This window comes from Pelodiscus sinensis, chromosome 19, assembly GCF_052426305.1.
Source record: "Pelodiscus sinensis isolate ZL-2025 chromosome 19, ASM5242630v1, whole genome shotgun sequence".
Taxonomy (NCBI): Eukaryota; Metazoa; Chordata; order Testudines; family Trionychidae; genus Pelodiscus; species Pelodiscus sinensis.
In genome coordinates, this window is record NC_143070.1 from 12,851,846 (window position 1) to 12,871,612 (window position 19,767).

Sequence of the window (19,767 nt, forward strand, 5' to 3'; positions counted from 1 at the left end):
GCTAGAGAACCTCCCACCTGACCCAACTAGCCTCCTGGTGCCATCCCTGGCAGAGGAATCCCCGTAATCCAACCCTGTCCTAGGCCCACACAACAGACCCTGCTTTCCAGCAGACATGCCGGGGGGGCATGCCGGGCAGATCGCCCGGACAAGTGCAGGGGATGTGGGGCAAAGTCCCAGCACCTAGGAGGGGAGGTGTTCCCATGCCCTGCCATGGTGCAGGCACAGGCTCCTCCAGCTGTGGGGCTGTGGCTGAACCCTGGATGGAACAGGGATGGAGCCATGGGAAGAAATGGGGGAAAGGGGTCTCCCCCCTTGTTTTGGCCAGGGGCCGAGGAAACTTTAATCTGCTTCTCTCTGCCCCACTGAGGGGTACTTATATTTGGGGTTTTTTTGTTTTTTGAAAAAGGCGAACTTTATTTAAAAAGACTGAGAAACACTGATCTACAGCAGTGGTTCCCAACTTTTTCAAGCTTATGGACCCCTTTTTTAATGTATTAAAATTTCACAGATCTCCAAAGGAGAAGGAAAAGAAAAGCAAGAAAAGAAAAAGGAAAAGTAAGGAAAGAAAAAGAAAACAAAGAAAAAGCAAAGGAGGGGAAAAATAAGGAAAGAAAAATATGGGCCCACTGCAAACATTTAAAACTTCCCATGGGCCTCCTGCAGTACCATTGCAGACCACCAGAGGGCTGTGGCTCACAGTTTGGGAACTAGTGATCTAGAGATGGGGGTGAACAGGTAGGTGGCAACATTTGCAGAGGATACAAAATTATTCAAAATAGCTAAGTCCAAAGCTGACTGCAAAGAGCTACCAAGGGATCTCGTGAAACTGGGTGACTGGGCAACGCCAGAGCAGCTGGAATGCCGTGATGAGAAATGCAAAGTGATGCACATGGCAAAATGCAATCTCCACTAGCCATACAAAATGATGGGGTATAAAATAGCTCTTACTACTCCAGAGCTCTTGGAATCCTTGTGAGTAGTTCTAAGGAAACATCTGCTCAATGTGCAGCAAGCAAACCAGTTACCAGACCATTGGGACTCATGAGGGAAGCACCAAGACAGAAAAGATTGTATAATCTATGTCTAAATCATTGGTGCACCCACATCTTGAATATTGCATGCAGATGTGGGTGCCCCATTTAAACAAAAAGATCCTGGATTTGAGACTGGACTGCCAGAGTAGGTGCCAGGAACAGCTTCCCTATGCGTGTGGACAGAAGTTGTTTGTACACACATGGACAGTTCGAAGTGTTCTGAGCCAGGGCTTACTGCAGCACTTCCCCTCTTAGCACAGAGGAGGCCAGAGAGGTCAGTCCCAGGCTGGTCTATCCAAACTAGGAAGGGTGGGGTTTTCCCTTCCTTGGGGCTGTAATCCAGAAGACAATACTTGGACATTAGTTTCCTCTAATGGAGTCTTCTGTATCTAGTATCAGACCTGAGGCTTCTCTCATATGGACTTGCTGGCTGGATGGCACAAGCGTGCCTGATTTCGGTCACAACACTGCAGTTCACAGGAAGCTGGGGTCTGCTGGGTCTGACCCAGTGAGCTCCGGATCTGGAAAGCAGGTGCCTGTAACAGAACGGATGAAGGGAGATACACCCAGCTGATGCCAGCAAGCTGCCTGCCCACTGCACTGCAGAGGAAGGTAAAACACTCCCAAGGTCCCTGGAGGAAACTGTTCTTGTGCAAGAGGCCAGTGTAGACAGGCAACATTAATTTCTTGCGCAAGAAAGCCTGATGGCTAAAATGGCGACTGGGGCTTTCTTGCGCAAGAGAGCATCTACACTGGCACGGATGCTTTTGCGCAAAAGCACATCTCTTGCGCAAAGGCATATGCCAGTGTAGACGCTCTCTTGCACAAATATTTTAATGCAAAAACTCTTGCGTTAAAAGTATTTGCGCAAAATCATGCCGGTGTAGACGTAGGCTGGAAGAGTATGTCTACAGGGTTGCCTAGCCCACATCCTACCAGCACAAGCAATCCCCCCCTCACACAGTCACACTCGTAAATGTGTCCAACTCTCTTATCAATCAAACTAAGATGTTTGCTGGGAGACTGTTGCAGAAACTCCCTCCTTTGACGGTTAGAGAGATGGTAAAATCCACAGAAGCAGAAATAAGAACTTAAGAATGGCCATACTAGGTCAGACCAAAGGTCCAACTAGGCCAGTATCCTATCTGCTGACAGTGGCCAATACCAGATGCCCCAGATAATCATCACGTGATCCCTCTTCTGTCATCCATTTCCAGACAGACAGATACCATTCCTGCCCATCCTGGCTAATAGCCATTGATGGACCTAACCTCCATGAATCCATCTAGCTCTTTTTTGAACCCTGTTAAAGTCCTAGTCTTCACCACATCCTCTGGCAAGGAGTTCCACAGGTTGACTGTGCGCTGAATGAAAAAAATCTACAGTAAGAAACTAAACCTGGAGTGGAGACTCTCCTGGATTGGAATAAAGACAAAGGATTCATCTGGTCTGTTTTGGAGTACAGACACACACTGGATCCTTCACCTCAGAGCCAAACTGACAGCTGAAAGAAAGGTCACAGCCAATGTTCCCTCTAATCTTTTCCATCCGTGTGCGGTGTTTTTCCATCCACATGCAGAATAAATTTTGTTATGAGGCACATGCCAATGTGCACTACCAGTAGAAAAAAAAGGCCTAGCTGGGGCACTCTACTAATTGACTGGGTGGCATCTGAATCTCCCTTGCATGGCTGCAGATGCGCACGGCTTACAGGGAACACTGGTCACAGCCTTTAAGGTGCTGCCAAGGTTTTGGGTGAGCAGCACTTGGTTAGACAGGGAACAAGCTTGTTAAATACGTCCAGGCTCTAGAACACGTTACGATTTTATTTTGTATGTAGCCATTTGTTCCCCAGAACTCCACATGAACCTCTGCTTTGTTACACTGACCACTGATTTCACTATGCACGTATGTAAGTGCCGTGGGTTAAGCGGACCAGTGCTCGGAGGCAGAACCGTTCCTTTGGTTGTAGTAAATATTGCAGGGGAGCACGGGAGCAGGGGCTGGACATTCCCAGAGGACACTTAGAGGGCTTGAGAGCACAATGATACTACCCTGCTGTGACTGCAAACCCAGCAATGAGAGGTAGGGGTGAGGGCATGGGAGGCAGGCAGGAAGTTTAAGGCAGTTGTAAATTACAGCCCCAGTGAGCAGAGCCATGGCAAGAGAAGTGTAGGGGCTGGACTCCCTCTCCATCGGCACCCCAGGCTCTGCCCCCATTTTACCCCTGTTCCCTCCCCCCAATTCCATCCTTTTCCCCAACTCCGCTCCCCTGTTGGTCCCAAGCAATGCTGGGAGCCAGTGAGTCGTAGCATAGCAGGGCTGGTAGAACTGCTGCACTTCCCAGCCCCCATGTCCCCCCTGTGGCAGGGCAGACAGGAGTGGAGCTGGTGACATTGCTGTCAGCCCTCATGCCCCCCTGAAACGGGGCTCCCCAAAGCATGGGCCCTGCACCATCCTATAGGTGGGACGGCTCTGCCAGCGAGAAGGACCGGGGAGGGGGGAGAAGCTGAGACTGTAAGGGGCACCTCAGTCCCAGCCCTGCTCCCCCCCCAGAGCTCTGATCTTCCCCGGCTCAGAGCTAACACCACAATCCCGCCCTGAACACCAGTATTTCATGTTCCAGGGATAATCCTCAGCCTGGTTATATCACGACAGCGTCTCTCTGGCAGATCCATTTGAACTCAGCATCACACGTCTCCCACTGAATCCGGCTGCCTCTGATCCCACCACAGCTGTTCCCGTCTGCAGGGCCAGAGACGGGGAAGCTGCAGAATGAAAGAGCAAGTCCATGTCACTGTGGCTCCTTGTCACAAGGAAAGGCCCATCAATGGTACCTTTTCTCCTCCCCTCTCTGATGGGACAGGCTCAGATGAAGGGCTTGGCTACACCCGAGGGCTGCGTCTAGACTGGCATGATTTTGCGGAAATACTTTTAATGGAAAAGTTTTTCTGTTAAAAGTATTTCCGCAAAAGCGTGTCTAGATTGGCACGGATGCTTTTGTGCAAAAAGTGCTTTTGTGCAAAAGCATCCATGGCCAGTCTAGACGCGATTTTGCGCAAGAAAGCCCCGATCGCCATTTTAGCCATCGGGGCTCTTTTGCGCAAAACAGTTCTTCCCTGTCTACACGGCCCTCTTGCACAAGTATTCTTGTGCAAGAGGGCTTTTTCCCGAGCAGGAGCATGAAAGTATTTGCACAAGAAGCACTGATTTTGTACATTACAAAGTCAGTGTTCTTGCACAAATTCAAGCGGCCAGTGTAGACAGCTGGCAAGTTTTTGCACAAAAGCAGGTGTTTTTGCACAAAATCTTGCCAGTCTAGATGCACCCAAAGTGCTGCAGTGAAGATGTTACCTGCACAATCTTCAGCCACCTGCCAGCGTGGATGTGTCTCAGAGGGAGGCAGGTTCAGTGGTTAGGGCACTGAGCTGGGTTCAGTTCCCTGTCACACGGTGGGCGTGACACTCAGGTTACAGCTGCACTGCAGCATTCTTCCAGAAAAGCCTATACAAATGAAGCCCAGAGTGGAATATTGCCATGCTTCGTTTGCATAATTAATTAGCAGCCGCTTTTGCGCAAGAGGCTTTTGCGTAGAAAGGAGCTGTGTAGACGGCGCCTTTTTGTGCAAAAACCCCCTCTTGTGCAAGAGCCGTTTTTCCTGAAAAAATGAGGGGCCTTTGCTGTGACAATAAAAATGCCCTTAATCGAAACAGCTATGGGAGTAAAACGTGCAGCTGTAGGCCAGGTCTTGGACTGATGTTGGACATTTAACATCAACACATTGTACAGCAGAAGCTTTTCTCACGCATCTCTCAGACAGGAAGCGACAGGCAGCACTCACCGGGCTGGATCTACCGGGGAGCCGTCCACCCAGGTCCAGTTCCCCCCTGGAGGCGTCACTTTAAGTCCGATCCAGGCAGCGTTTGCATCTTGTGTAACATTCTGTATGGAGTCCTGTGAGGGGCAAGCAGGGGAGGAGGGGTGAATATGGTGTAACGTGCTCTTTATTAGTGCGCCTGTGAAATGGGGCTCCAGTGGCTCTGCCCAGGCTGCCAGCTGAAGAACCCATCAGTGCCTGAGCTAACTCACTCTCACCCCTGGGCAGGCAGAATCCTAGTGCCGGGGTGAGGAAATGTGACTGTACACACAGAGTAACCCCACTCTCATTCCTTAGTGTCACAGGCTGAGCGGGCCCTTTAAGGGAGCCCTGGGTTCCACCTCACCTGTGACGGTGCCCCTGGACGGAGAGGTTCAGGGGAGGGAAGCAGGTGACCTGGCGCCAGGCCTGGTGGGGCTACAAGGGCAGCCTGAGTCCAGGTGAGGCAGGGAGAGGTTTTGCAGGGGAGGCGGTTTGTGTGAGGAGTTCTCTGCAGAATGGCCCTGCAACTGTTTCCAAGCCTTTCTTCTCATGACCCAGGTGAAGATAATTGTTGGCACCTGCAACCCAACATAATGTGACTAGTACATGGGCTGAGGAGGGGAGCTTTGGGGTGGAGGATGGGGCTCTGGCTGGGGGGGGGGGGGGTCAGGGCTGGGGCAGGAGGGGCTTACCTTGAGCGGCTTCCTAGTCAGCGGTGCAGCCGGGGGGGGGGGGGGGGGGCCTAAGGCAGCTTCCTGCCTCTTCTGGCATCACAGATCAGGCTGCGCCCCAGAAGTAGGCAGCAGCAGGTTCCCAGCCCATGGGAGTGCGGAGCTAAAGCTCAGGGCAGGGGTGGTGCACGGAGCCCTGGGTGTCGCCCCCCCCCCCCCCCCCCCACTCCAGGGGCTGGGCCTGCTGCCAGCCGCTTCTGGAGCACAGCACAGTCTGCAGTGCCAGGACAGGCAGGGAACGGCCTTAGCCCCCACTGGTCACCCTGCAGCAATGAGCCCCAGGGCCTGACATTCCACCCACCCCCCAGCCCTGGGTCGCAACCCCTAGTCTGAAAACCACTGGCTTTCATCACGTGATCCCTCAAGGTCATGAGGGTGCAAAGGCTGTAGGATCCAGCTGGGCAGTGCGGGGCGGGGAGCTGCGGGGTTCTGGTTCCGAGCCATGTCCCCATCAGCCAGAAGAGATGCTGATTCCCCCTGTGCCATAACTGAGGTTCTTGGAGATGTGTGTCCCGGTGGGTGCTCTGCTTTAGGGCCGGGCGCGTCCTGGCGCTGCTGATCAGAGACTTTTGGGAGCAGGGCCGGATTAAGGGCGGGGGCTAGCCGGGCAGCTGCCCGGAGCGCTAACCTATGGGGGCGCACCTGATTGAAGTGGTAAGGGGTGCTGCATCAGGCGCCCCCCATAGGTTGCCGCCTGGAGGCGGGGCCGTGCATGTGCCACGTGCCCGGGCACGTGGCACCTGATTGACATGTACGGGGTGCCACGCACCCAGGCGGGACTGCGCATGTGCTGTGCGCCCACTGCCCAGGGCGCAAGAATGGCTCAGGCCGGCCCTGTTTGGGAGTTGTGCCTGGTGAGGGTGCACATGAGCAGTAGCCACCTGGTATTGCTGGTACGCATCTGTCCAAATCCCCTCTCTACCGTAAAGCTCAAATAGCGAACTCCAGAACAGAGGGGAGAAGGGACCGTAGTGGAGCACACACAGGGACACACACTGCCTGGCTGAGTCACCTCCTTTGACTAAGTGCTATCCCTGCAGGTACTCCACTTTTGGTGACTCTACTGTAGGGTAAACTAAGGCAGCCCTAAAAGTGCTAGTAGGCCTCTAAACAGCATAACTCCATTCCCACAGTCAGGATAAGAACTGCAGACAGTAAAAGACCCTGGGCACCATAGCAACCACGTTCTAAAACACTCAAACAAGGTCTCAGTTGGTAACGTAACACATTTTGCTTAAGATAACATTCATAAAATTTGCTTAGACTGTCTTGCTTCACTCCTAGATAATAAGCCTGAGAACCAAGTGCTGCACCAACTCAAGGCCATACCCGCCTGCTATAGCAACATCATCATCTGTGCAGACTAAAATGTTATTACTGTTTTGCTAACATGTTTTGGCATTTAAACAATAACCACCTGTATATTAATTAACGAGCTGTTACTTTGCAATGGGCGGAGATATTATGTAATCTTTAGTAGTTCTATTGGCTTATGTGCTCATTTCGTCTTGCTGCTAGACCTATCAAATCATTTTTCCTCCGTCCACCTGCTAACTATATAACCTATTGTATAGTGTTAATTAACCAGTGTTCACCAGGGTAACCCCTGCGTGTCACTCCATCAGCTGGTGTAATAAATCCTCCGCTTGTTTTCATGTGCATCCAGAGTGTCCTGGTTTATTTCCAACATCTACAGAAGTGCCTCATTAGGCAAAGCTGGGGTCTGGCATAGGTTGATGATAATGCCGAGTATTGCATCGTTCTCAGAGCTTGTTGTTAGTCCATGGTGATTAGTGTATATTGAAGCCCAGCTAGCAGCCTGATAGATCTCTGATCCCTGACAGGGGTTCTAGCTTTGGTGGCAGATAACAGAGGTGGGAAGAAATCCATTTTGATACCCTGTTTCAACATGGTGGTGCCTTTCGATCCAGAATGCGCTGGCACCGAAAATGGGTCACCCACCAGGTCAGCACTCGAAGAGGAAGGGAAGAAAACTCTGCTCCCCCGCCCATTGTGGAGTTTGTGGGATAGAGTCAGGCTGGAGAAACCTGCTACCCCGGGGTTGTAACTAGCAACACACAACTCTCTCTGAGCCTGTGTTGTGCGTTACCAGCTCCTCCTGGCTCTGGAGCACGAGCAGTCGCGAGCTCTTCCCCAAGCAGTTGTCCCGGCTCCCAGCCCAGTTTTTACTCCCTTTCGACAGCCAGTAGCACTTGTCCCCACGAAGCAGCCAGTCCCTGGGGCAGAGTTTGCACCCAGCGCCCCCTGCAGGGAGAGATGGGAACAGAAGTGTTGTTAATTCTGAACATTCAAATGACAGCCAGCTGAAAACTCTTGTTCAAAGTTGTTTTTTTAATGGAAAATTCCATTTGGACAAAAAATGATTTTTTAAAGTTTTGGTGTCATTTTCATTTTTTTACGAGGGGAAGGAGCTTACACTGGAAATACTAATTTTTTTGAGAGGTAGGGGAGGATTTCATTCAGATTTGGAGGGGAAAATCAACACTCCTAACATTTCCCCCATTGGAAAAGAGGGAGAGGATTTCACTCTTCTACTCCCTTAAAAGGACACCAACATTTCTTTTCATATATTTCACGAGCCAGGTTTGCGGTGTATCAGCTCTAGTTCTGGATATTGCTGAAGTTTCCCCTACAACTGCGTAAAACTTCAGAGTTAATGTACTAGGCAGGACTTTTCTCAGGGGTCAGCATGCAAGCAGCAGGATGTGCGGTAGTCCAGGCATGACGGGTGCTGGCTGAGGGTACATCTACACTGTATGGCTATTTTGTGATACTGGAGGTATCCCAAAATAGCTACCTCGCATCTTAATAAGCTGCCCCTTATTACGAAAGCGACAAGGAGTCCTGTGGCACCTTATACTAACAGATTTATTGGAGCATAAGCTTTTGTGGGCAAAGACCCACTTCATCAGATGCATGTAGTGGAAATGTCCAGAGGCAGGTATAAATATGGAGGCAAGAATAAGGGTAGAGATAACGAGGCCAATTCAGTCAGGGAGGATGAGGCCCACTTCTAGCAGCTAATCTGGAGGTGTGAACACCAAGAGAGGAGAAACTGCTTTTGTATGTGGTATTCACACCTCCCAATCAGCTGCTAGAAGTGGGCCTCACCCTCCCTGACTGAATTGACCTAGTTATCTCTACCCTTATTCTTGCCTGCATATTTATACCTGCCTCTGGAAATTTCCACTACATGCATCTGATGAAGTGGGTCTTTGCCTACAAAAGCTTATGCTCCAATACATCTGTTAGTCTATAAGGTGCCACAGGACTCCTTGTAGCTTTTGCAGATCCAGACTAACACAGCTACCCCTTTGATACCCTTATTACAAAATACTTTTCAAAATAATGGGTGCACTATTTCACCATCTCTGTAACCTGTTAAGGGATGTCTGGAAATAGTGCATTATTTCAAAATTTGGTGCTGTGTAGACACACCAAATATCAAAATAACCTATTCTGAAATAGAATCAAAATAAGATACACAATTGGCGTAGCACAATTTGCGTATCTTATTTCGAGTTTAGGGGTCCGTGTAGACGCACTCTGAGCTGGGAGGCCAGAGAAGAGAAAATTCACTCAAAGCCTATACACAGAGTTGCTCTCTTGCTAAAGATCTTCTGTAACTCAGTCACAAGTTCTGGACTCGACCCAGGAATCACTGGATGGGACTGTCTCTGGATTGGTGCATTAAACGTTGTTCACTGAGGTTTGGCCACAACAGCGCAGAAAAGCTTAATAGAGACAAGTTCGACATATGCACTGATGGGAGTCCTGAAGGGAAATTCTGTATGGAAACAGATAATATTGATGACTGAGACTGAGGTAGAAGGACCAAGGCAGAACTGAACCCAGCTAGCAGTAGGGGGCGCTGTACCACTGCTACTGCCATGCTTCAGCTGAGATCTAAAAGCAATGTCCCCTTGGGATCATTAAGAACACAAGAGCTTCCCAGTTATGATGTAAACTTCGAAGAAATGTGCGAAAAGCTGCAGCACCAGAAGTCCCATTAAATAAAGTCTCATTAAATAATGGCTCATTGATGCTGTCATTAATCATTATGTCAATGATCAATAATAGTAAGTTGTACAGTTTCAGTCATGCAAATGCGAGTTTTTATAAGGCTCTATGTTGACCACTTGATCTGAGTTTTAATGCAGTTTGGCTCTTTGGTTGGAAAAGGTCCCCCCACCCCCGCATTAGTTATAAAAAGTCCATTTGCTTAAAAATAGCCCTGTTGTCTGAACATTGTTTTCCTGCTGTCGTTACAAGGGGAATTGACAAAAATGGCCTTTTTTCAAAATGAAATTCTTTACAGGACACCTGTTTCATGTGACTTTTTCTATTTTTTGTTGAAACAGACTCCTGCCTCACATTGACTAAAAAGTGAAAGATGACTCCCTTCGTTAGGCACTGCCATTTTGGCAATGTTGCCATCTCTCATTGTTATCACATGTCCTGTGAAGTTTGGTGTTTTCTTTAAAATCCCAGCTTGTGGGGTCATGGGATTAGGGGAGAAGCTGTTTTATTACAGAAAGTTCCTGGTCCTTGTAAGTCCTACAAAAGCCTGACAGCACAACCCAAGTGCAACCTAAAGGCTCAGAAACCAGAAGGCAAATATAAAGAACCCCCAAATCATAATTTTCCTAAAATACGCCAATCTCATGATTTTTTAGGGCCTGACGCATGGTTTTTGGATGCCTGGGGACTGCTACACTGGCATAATGGATCCTCAATAGGAACGAACATCTGATCATTGTATTTCGAGCTGACAACACCCCTTGAACATAGTGACTGAATTTTCAATCATAGTGAGTGAATTTTAAATCAAACTCTTTAGGAGGGAGTGACTCTCGGCTCTGGGACATCCGGAGCTGTGCTTACCTGGGAAGCTGTGCGGCTCACATAGAATTGGTTTCAAACGGGACCGGAAATCCTCCAGGCAGGAGCTGCATTCAGTGCTGCTGATGCCGGTTTCACTATTCTCCGGTGTATTCCGAGCTCCTCCGGTCTGTCCTTCTCCAGAGCCACGCAACTGGGAAACTTCAAAAGAGCATCCGCGTCAATGAAAAGCACTTCTAGTGCAGCTGGTTAGGGATTAAAAATAACATTGGGAGGGTGTAGAAACATCACACAGTGTAGTGTCTATCACAGTGAGGGTGAGGACAGAGGAAGAGAATCTGGTTCACTACATAGCGTAAGTGCCTTTGTGACTTCCATCAGCCTGCCTTAGCTGGATCACACGAGTTTCATGCATCCAGCTCTTAACTGCCACCTTGTTCCTGTAACGTTTTGGCCTGGTGGCGATGTAATGCCCAGGGTTTCATTTGCAGACACACTGGAATCAGGAACAGAACAGCCTTAAGAATTGAGGATGAGAAGAGAATTCATGATGCACCATCAAACCCAAATGGATAAATAGATTGGCACCGGGTTGTGTGTGTGCGTGGGGGGGTGGGCAGGCCTTGCTCTGGGGCCCAGCAATTCAAAGGGGCCCAGGGCTCCTAGGTATCATCGCTGCTGCTATTGCAGTGGCCAGAGTCCTGGGCCCTTTAAAATTGACCACCTGGAGCACCATGCCCTGAGTGGGCAGCTCTGAGGACTGGGAGGGGGGCTGTGCTCTGGGCTGACTGCCCTGGCCCCTCCCCCTTTTGCCTGAGGTCCCACCCCTTGTGGGGTGCAGAACCACCCCACCCACCTTGCTCGAGGGCCTGCACAAGCTGAGGGAGCCCCTGATGGGTGCTACTTACCCCAAACCGCCAGCGCTATCACAGCTACTGTCAGGACGACGTTCCCAGCCCATCCGGCCCCCACAGCGATGCGATGCCACCGGGGACATGGAGGGGGCCCTGTAAGACACAAAGTTTGGAGAAACACCCTCAGCCCCCAGTGTGAGAAATAGCAATGAAACTTGTTCTTCAGAGCCTATTGCAGCCTCCTGCCACGGGGCGTCCATTCCTCTGCACACACCACTAGGGGCAGCGTCAACAAGGGCAGCCTCTTCCACCCGTTTTTTCCCTCCCAGAAACATCATTGCGCCTTTTCCTACTTTGTCTCTTATGCATGGATGGCCCTCCCGGAGTCATTGTATAAAGCCACTGCTCTGCCCTGCTTCAGATCCCTTCTTATGTCCCCTGGGACCATGCCACCCGTGGTAAACTGCCTCGCAGTAACACCTAAACAAGTGGCCTGGTAAGGCAGCTGCTGAAGGGAGGGCTGTAGGGTACGTCCTCCAGTGGCCTAATAGCGAAGGCATGAGCCTCCAGAAGCTGAGGTTGTGGGTTCAAATCCCCTCCCCCCTGCATGCCCATCTTGAGAGCAGCAGGGCACCCACCAGCAGCCTCCCCAGGGCTGTAGCTGGGTAGGTGGCTTGCGCTGGTCTGCGCTCAACTGCCACATAGCCTGCCCTTGCTACCTACCAGAGCCAGGCCACTGTGCAACCCCAGAAATAAGCTACCCACCCCAAGGAGCAGCCAGGCACCCACCTCCAGCTTGCTCATGGCTGGAGCTGGCAGCAGCCGAAGGTGGTAGGGAGAAGGTAGCTGCTGCAGTGGCCATGCAGGGAAGGCATCAGCCTCTAGAGTTGTGGGTTCAAGTCTTCCTCCTTGCTCCTTGCCCTGAGATCAGCCAGGCACCCTGGACCTTCTTGCCCAGGGCTGGAGTTGGAGCTGGCAGGGTCAAGATGGGTGACCTGCTCAGGGCTGTGCTCAGCCATCATGAAGCCTGCCCTGATTGTGGCTGGATATGGGGTTGGGCCAGGATTGCGTCCTCCCCTCCTACCTCTTTGGGGCCCAGTCTGTGGGGCCCAGACAGCCAAGCTGAGCCTAGGACAGGATGCTGCAGCCAGATGAGGGGCTGGGCCCTGGTGGAGGCCTTTCAGGGCTGTCCCAGGAGCACGACACACCTAGGGACAGACTGCAGCAGCCATCAGATGGGGGGGGACGGGGGCTGGTCAGGTAGCTTGCTCTGGGGCTGTGCTGGAGCCAGGCCACCATAGCCAGATGGAGATAATCTGCCACCACCAGCTCCTCTTCCGGCTTCGAGTGTGCCCTGGGAACATGCCCTCAGCTGGCCCCTTTCAATGAGCTGAGTCCCTCAGCCAGCTCTTTCCAGCTCTTTCCATGGTGCAGCTGGCTCTTACTGGGGGGTGCACGGCCACGTTGCTCCGATACCCCCCCGATACTTTTGGTGAGTGTGAGGAGACTGGACCCCTGCTGCTGAGTCCCAGCCCTGCTAGTCCCCCTGTGCTGCATCAGTTGTGGGAAGAGGTGGGGTGGAGATGGACCGAGGATGGGGAAGAGGAGGGGAGAGGGTGGAGCAAAGGTAGGGAGGAGCAGAACAGAGGCAGGGCCTGGGAGAGAGGGGGCTGGTCCCAGCCCTTCCCTGTGGTGGGAGGGAGGGGGTCTCATGGCTGTTGGCCCCCTATGTGCCTCCTTACTAGTCACCCCTTCCCCGAGTCCTGCGAGTCCTGCAATTGGATTCCTGCAGGTGGATCTTGGTGTCAATTGACTTTAATGGGATTCTGTGCAGACGTAAATGAAGGTCCACCCCTAACTCTCAGATCACCGGATGGGGACCTAAGTTTCCAGTCAAGCTAGTGTCAGTCTTTAGCTTAACAACGCCAGATAAGTGCAGCTAGAGAAACAAATCTAGCTCTTGGATACGGTGGTGTAAGATTGGAGAAACTGCATTGACTCCTAACAGAGTCCCTCTGGATTTACTCTGATGTAACATGCAGAATCTAATTGCTAAAATATTTTTCAAGAGTACATCAGATCTGTATTAAATATTTGAAAATAATATCACAAGAGCTTGGAGACAGTTTCATGATGGTTCACAACAAAAATTAAATTTTTGATGAGACAGACCCCTATTATGCTAGGTATTGTGATGTAAACGGATACCAAAGCAAGATCTCTTAGACAACGTCAACTCCTAATAACATCGTATCAGGCACTTTTGTAAAAGACTGTTTCAATGACTGTTTCAGCAAGCGCACAGCAAGAATTCTTTTAAGTATGATACATCTGTAGGTATTCTTAAAGAAGGAAAACTGATGAGATAAAAGAAGCCAGAATCATTGTCAATATCCAAGTTTAATTGAAGGTAGTAACCATATAGTATGATTGATTATATCATATCACCCCTTATATTCAGCTTCATTAAATATATGGGTGATTAGAGTGGGATTGTCAGAAACACCTAAGTCACTTGGGCACTTCAGAAAAATGTACTCTTTGTGTAAATCTGTAGCCTTACTGTATATATAGAAAATAGAGTGGAGAAATAGCTATTTAATATTTACATTATTTTCCCTCAGCTTCCGAAGTATCAAGATTTTTAACTCGTAATATAATTTTTCAGGGAAATCACAAATTATTTACACTATTCAGTTTATTTCCTTTAACTTACAATTGGTTCCAGCTATTTTCAGTATTCTTGTAACACTGAGATCCCTTCACTGGACTCCCCTCGGTCACTATCTTCTCCTTGACAGACTCTCCTAACTCCATGCTTCAGTTAAACTACAGGGCAATAAGTCGCCGTCTCTTCTGCACTCGGAAACAGATCACATCCTCTCTGTCCTTGCAAAACTTTCCCGGTTTCGTGTCCATTTCAGCACCCAGTAGAAAAATCCCCTTCCTTGTCTCTTTCATTCCCACCCACCCACTGGCCATATTTTTCTCCTTTCTTTCTCTTTTCCGGTTCCTACATTCTTCAGACACTGGTCTTCTCTCTCCTACTTATATCACTACTGCATTTAGTGGACTCCTTCCTTCCTGCCCCCACATTAAAGTTGGCCCTAGACCTGACTGGCACCCCAGGCCAGGAATATCTTTGGTGCCTCTCCATTTGTAAAACTTTTGTACACCTCATTAGTAGCCATTTCACTCTATGCCCAGCACCCCCTAAACACAGCCCCCCTGAAGGCGGTCGCCTGCCCCTAAATCCAGCCATGGCCACAGTACCTACTATCTACCACCATCTTTGGGACCTGTCCGATTCCACCTCTTCAGTCCTATGTGGATTTTAACCTTCTCCCTAATAAAACAAATTCTATTCTATGAGTCTCCCTCATTCCTTGTGCTCAGCCATTCTTTCTCAGACTCACCCAATGTACTGCTCTCTGCCCCGCAACTATAACCCACTTTTTATGGATTGTTACCTTGGTAGTTGGCTGAAATAGTTATGAACCCAGTAGGAAGGGTATCATACAAAGAACAACTAGATTCCATTGCACTTGTATTTGCACGTCAGAGACTATGAAGTTTTCTGTGACAAACTAAAGTGCCCGCTCTTTCCTTCACAGAGTCCAATTGCTGAGAAAGCGGCGAGGAGTCCTGTGGCACCTTATAGACTAACTGAAGTGCCTCTATAAGACTCTATAAGTTGCCACAGGACTTCTCGTCGCTTTTGCAGATTCAGACTAACACGGCTACCCCTCTGACAATTGCTGAGAGTGGCTCAGAATTTCACATTAGCTAAGTCCTATCATCCATAAAGCACACAGCTGCTTGTTGGCTTTATTTCCCTAAACAATCTGTGCTGCAAATAAAAAAAAACATTTAAAAAAGTGGCACCCTAAGCAAAGCCTGACCATACTGGTACACACAGATGAAACCTAATGCACTTACTGAGATGAGGAGATCCTTGTGGTGGCCTTGAAGAGGAACTGGCTCCAGGAATGTTTAAATCAGCATAAACTACCTCTCCAGCCATGGCAAGTACAAAGGAAGGTGTAAGCGCACAGCAGGGAGTTTGTACCTAAGAACAGTCTCAGGCGTATGTCTGCCCTCTGGTGAGCAGTAGCCTATGTCTATTCTATTCTATATAGGATTTTCTAATAGGACACCCACTCAAAGTGAAGCAGCAGTCAAAACCAAGCAAACAAAAAAAATGTTAGGAATCATTAAGAAAAAGATGCAGAATATCTTATTGCCTCTTTACAAATCCATGGGACACCCACACCTTGACTACTGTGTGCAGATGTGGTTGCCTCACCTCAAGAAAGATATATTGGAGAGGAAAAGGTTCTGAAAAGAGCAACAAAAGTGACTGAGGTACAGGGTGGCTGCCATATAAGGAGAGATTAAAAAGACTGGGACTTTTCAGTTTGGAAAAGAGACAACTAATGTGGGATATGATAGAGGTTTATAAAATCATGACTGGCATGCAGAAAGTGAACCGGACGTGTTATTTATTCCTTCCCATAACATAAGAACTAGGGGTCACCAAATGAAATTAATAGGCAGCAGGATTAAAACAAAAAAAGGAAGTAGTTATTCACACAATGCACAGTGGAACTCCTTGCCGGAGGATATTCTGAAGACCAAGACTTTCATAGGGTTCAAAAAAGAGCTAGATGAATTCTTAGAGGACAGATCCATCAATGGGCATTAGCCAGGATGGGTAGGGAGGGTGTCCCTTGCTTCTGTCAGGGCTGGGAATGGGCTACCGGGGAGGGATCACTTGATGATTTCCTGTTCTGTTCACTCTCCCTAGGGCAGTGATCTCCAACCTTTTTAAGCACAAGATCACTTTTTGAATTGAAGTGCAATCCAGGATCTACCTCAAACCCAAACACTCTTCTCCAAGGCCCTGCCCCTGCTCACTCCATCTTCCCTCCGCCATTCTCACTCACTTTTATCAGGCTGGGGGCAGGGGTTTGGGGTGCAGGATGGGTTCAGGACTGGGGCCAGGGTTCGGAATGCGGCTCCAGCTGGGTACTGCTTACCACAGGTGGCTTCTGGGTGGTGGTGGTGCAGGGGGCTAAGGTAGGCTCACCCCTACCCTGGCCCTGCACCACTGCCAAAAGCAGCCAGCAAACTCCTCCATCCCTGCCCCCCTCTGCTCTGTGGAGTTGGGGTACAGGGTGGAAGGAGGGGCACCTTGACAGCAGCAGCACCCCTTCCTCTTCTTCCAGTGCCCAGTACAGCAAGCAGCAGGATCCCGGGAGTGAGGGGTACCTCCAAGGCAGAGGACAGGAGCAGCACGGCAGTGCTGAGAGGGGCAGAGGAAATGCCAGCACTTGATAGCCTCCCGGCCAAACCTGTCAGGCAGGGCTGACTTATCCATTAGGCACAGTAGGCACAGTGTCTAGGGCCCATGATACTTTTAGGGGCCCATGAAAATGTTTTAATTTCTCTTAAAATCAGAAGGAAAAAAATGAACTTTTAGGGTCGAAGAAAATGTTTTAATTGTTTTCTCACATCAGAAAAAAATGAAATTTTTAGGGCCCACGAAAATCTATTAAATTTTGCCTAAAACAGAAAAAAAAATGTTGAAGTATTTAAAGTTATATCAAAAATAATTTTTAATATTCATATTATTATGGTGGGAGCGGCCCATGAAGGCAAAAGTGCCTAGGGCCCACGAAAGTCATAATGCGGCCCTGCTGTCAGGATCACCTGTCAAAGGTTCCAAGATCTACCAGTAGATCTTGATCTACTGGTTGGTGACCACTGCTCTAGGGCATCTGGCATGGGCCACTGTCAGAAGACAGGATACTAGGCTAGACGGACTTTTGGGCTGCCCCAATACGGGCTTTCTTACGTTTTTATCTTACATCAGAATTGACTTTCATATGCAAATTTAACACCTTCTCACTTGGTTTAAGCAAAGACTTGAATTGGTTAACATAACAACACCATCTTTCCTTACATTCAACACCCTATTGACATTAAAAGCGAAGTCCCGCCTACTCAGCTAGCCCCATTAACACCAAGACTACAAGTGACATACTTTTTTTTTCTTTCCTCTCTCCCTTCTTATTCTCTGAGGGTCCTCCCCCGCTCATTTTTTTTCCACTCAAGATCATCTCATCTGAAGAAGTGGGTTTTGCCCCCAAAAGTTCATGATACTATACATACATTTGTGTTAGTCTCTATGGTGCCACCGGCCTACTTGTGTTCTTAAAAGTTGTTTTTCAGAAGGCTAATAGGGAGCTGATGTGAGCTGTGTCACAGAAGGCAGGAGAAACTGATGGTGCGGTAGTAGTACACGGTGACCACAATGCTGGTACCACACTTGATTGTGCTGGATTAAAGATCTCGCCAGTAAAAGTGAAAACACTGGTCGTGATGGCACTTACTCCCAGAGGTCAGTGCTTACAACCAGTCGGTATTGGAGGACTTTTTTAGGGCCTTTTTGTGGGGAAAAAAGAACAAGATTGTGGGGCTACGTCTACACTGCAGGCTTCTTGCGCAAGAACTGTTTTGTGTAAGAGTTCTTGCACCAAAGGTCTTGCACAAGAGCGCATCCACACTGCCATGTGCTTTTGCACAAGAGATGTGCTTTTGCACAAGAGCTTTCATGGTAGTGTGGATGCTGTCTTGTGCAAGAAAGCTCTGATGGCCATTGTTGCCTGTCCACACTGCCTTCCTGCACAACAGCTCTTGCACAAGAGGGCTTATTCCTTGTGGGGAGAGGAATCACTCTTGCGCAAGAAGCCCTGTTTTCCAGTGCTTTACTGTAAATTTACTTGTGCAAGAATGCACATGCAGTGTAGACACTCTACAAGTTTTTGAGCAAGAACAGCTGTTCATTTGCAAAAAGCCTGCAGTGTAGATGCAGCTTGACAGTTTATCAGTCTCAGCTGGTTCTGAGCACTGTGAGGAGACAGCAGGAGAGGAAAACAACTAAACAAGTGTTCCTTATCCACATCCTGTTTCAGAGGCAGGACAGCTGGAGAGCCATTCCCCATGGAGAAGCTCTCCACTCTGCAATGGTCCCAGTCTGGCTCTGAGAGACACCTCCCCTTTTCAAGAAGATGACTTTTAGGATGGAAATCCCTCTGCTTCTTTGTCCTCCTTGGAAATGAGGCGCAAATAGGAGATTTGTTCCTTACACGTCCCTCACCTAAGCAAATTAGTCAACTTTTGTGTTGGAATCTTGGTGATTTCTGCATGGCAAACTCCCCCACCTCCAAACAGCTAAATTATACTCATGTGAACTATATGCAGTAAGAGAAACTCTCGTTAAAGCGAGCTAAGCAAAGTTCATAGGCCACAGAGATCTCCAACTCTCATCATAGGAGGTAAGAAGAATCTGAGGGGTGGTTGTTAGAAAAAAACCTGCTCCCCCAGTAAAAAAGTTTGGCCAGGCCACTCTTGCTATAGTGGGCTGCAGTACTCCTCGGGAGAAACCAGCCGCATCCTTCCTGCATACCATTGCCTTTAGAAAAAGGGAAAGTGTGAAAAGGGGAAAATAGCCTCAGACTCTCCCACCCGTCACCTTGGCATGAGAACTGCAGAGTTTACCTGGTCGCATGAAACCTGCACAGTTTCGGCCCAACCCCTGGGACACAGACCCCCCCCCACTTGGTGACCATTGGGCCATATATGGTAATATGCAAGCGCGGGAAAGCGATGTGCAGATTTGGGGATAAATACCCATCGCACAGTTCACTCAAGGGGGTCTTCGCAACACACGTACCACCGTGCGTGTGCCTTCCCGTATACTTCAAAGCGCTGCCGGCCTGATCAACCAACCAGCCACCTCCCCCAACTCTCGGGCGTAACCAAGGTCATCGCAACCGAACCGATATCTGTGAAATGTTCCATGTGCTGTGTAAGTTGGTAGGTATGATTTGATTTTCTTTGTTGTATAAGCTTAGTGTTGTAGTTGTTTTGGGTAGTACATAGAGTTTGTAGTTATCACTCTTATTTAATTAGTGTAGCTGGATATTGTTAGAATAGAGACTATTCCCCTTGCCATTCCCATCCTTATATCTCTGACACGTTTAACTAGAAATCGTAGAATAAATATAATAAATACTGTACGTTCATTAACACGGTCTATTAAAAATCATAAAATAAATACTATAAATTCATCACTGTCATAAATAAATATCCTTTATTTGCTAAAATTTTCCACCTGGTTCTGTCCTTCCCCCCTTGGGTATGCATCATCGGACCTGTGATTCTTGCAACAGAGGTGACAGTCGTGCCTCTGTATATCATTAGATCAGTGCACAAGGACAGCAGAGGTATATGCACTGACTAGTGATACTGCTGGGAAAGGTCTCTGAATTGAGTGCATTGGGTGCACATGCTCCTACAGTGGAATGTATCTGTACACAATGAGTCAAAGTAGAACTGAGTCTTTCTGTCATTGACAG

The 19,767-nt window shown here is 48.8% G+C and overlaps 1 protein-coding gene across 5 annotated transcripts; it reads right to left on the reverse strand.

The window, feature by feature from the left end:
• Positions 1-2,280: 2,280 nt before the first annotated feature.
• Positions 2,281-15,559, reverse strand: LOC106731417 (killer cell lectin-like receptor subfamily B member 1B allele C). Of its 5 annotated transcripts, none has more exons than XM_089770573.1 (6): positions 15,284-15,551; positions 11,399-11,497; positions 10,533-10,691; positions 7,738-7,892; positions 4,879-4,991; positions 2,281-3,805 (listed from the first exon to the last, which is right to left on the reverse strand). In XM_089770573.1, the coding sequence occupies exons 1-6, from the start codon at positions 15,366-15,368 to the stop codon at positions 3,682-3,684; spliced, it is 735 nt and encodes a 244-aa protein (XP_089626699.1). In that variant the 5' UTR covers positions 15,369-15,551; the 3' UTR covers positions 2,281-3,681. The 5 variants fall into 5 exon arrangements, 4 of the variants coding, with proteins under 4 accessions (XP_089626699.1, XP_089626701.1, XP_089626700.1 ...); XM_089770575.1 differs by lacking the exon at positions 2,281-3,805 and adding an exon at positions 5,261-5,474 and having other exon boundaries at positions 4,154-4,991; positions 15,284-15,559; XR_016347271.1 differs by lacking the exon at positions 2,281-3,805 and adding an exon at positions 4,155-4,541 and having other exon boundaries at positions 4,879-5,474; positions 15,284-15,558.
• Between the last annotated feature and the right edge of the window lie 4,208 nt (positions 15,560-19,767).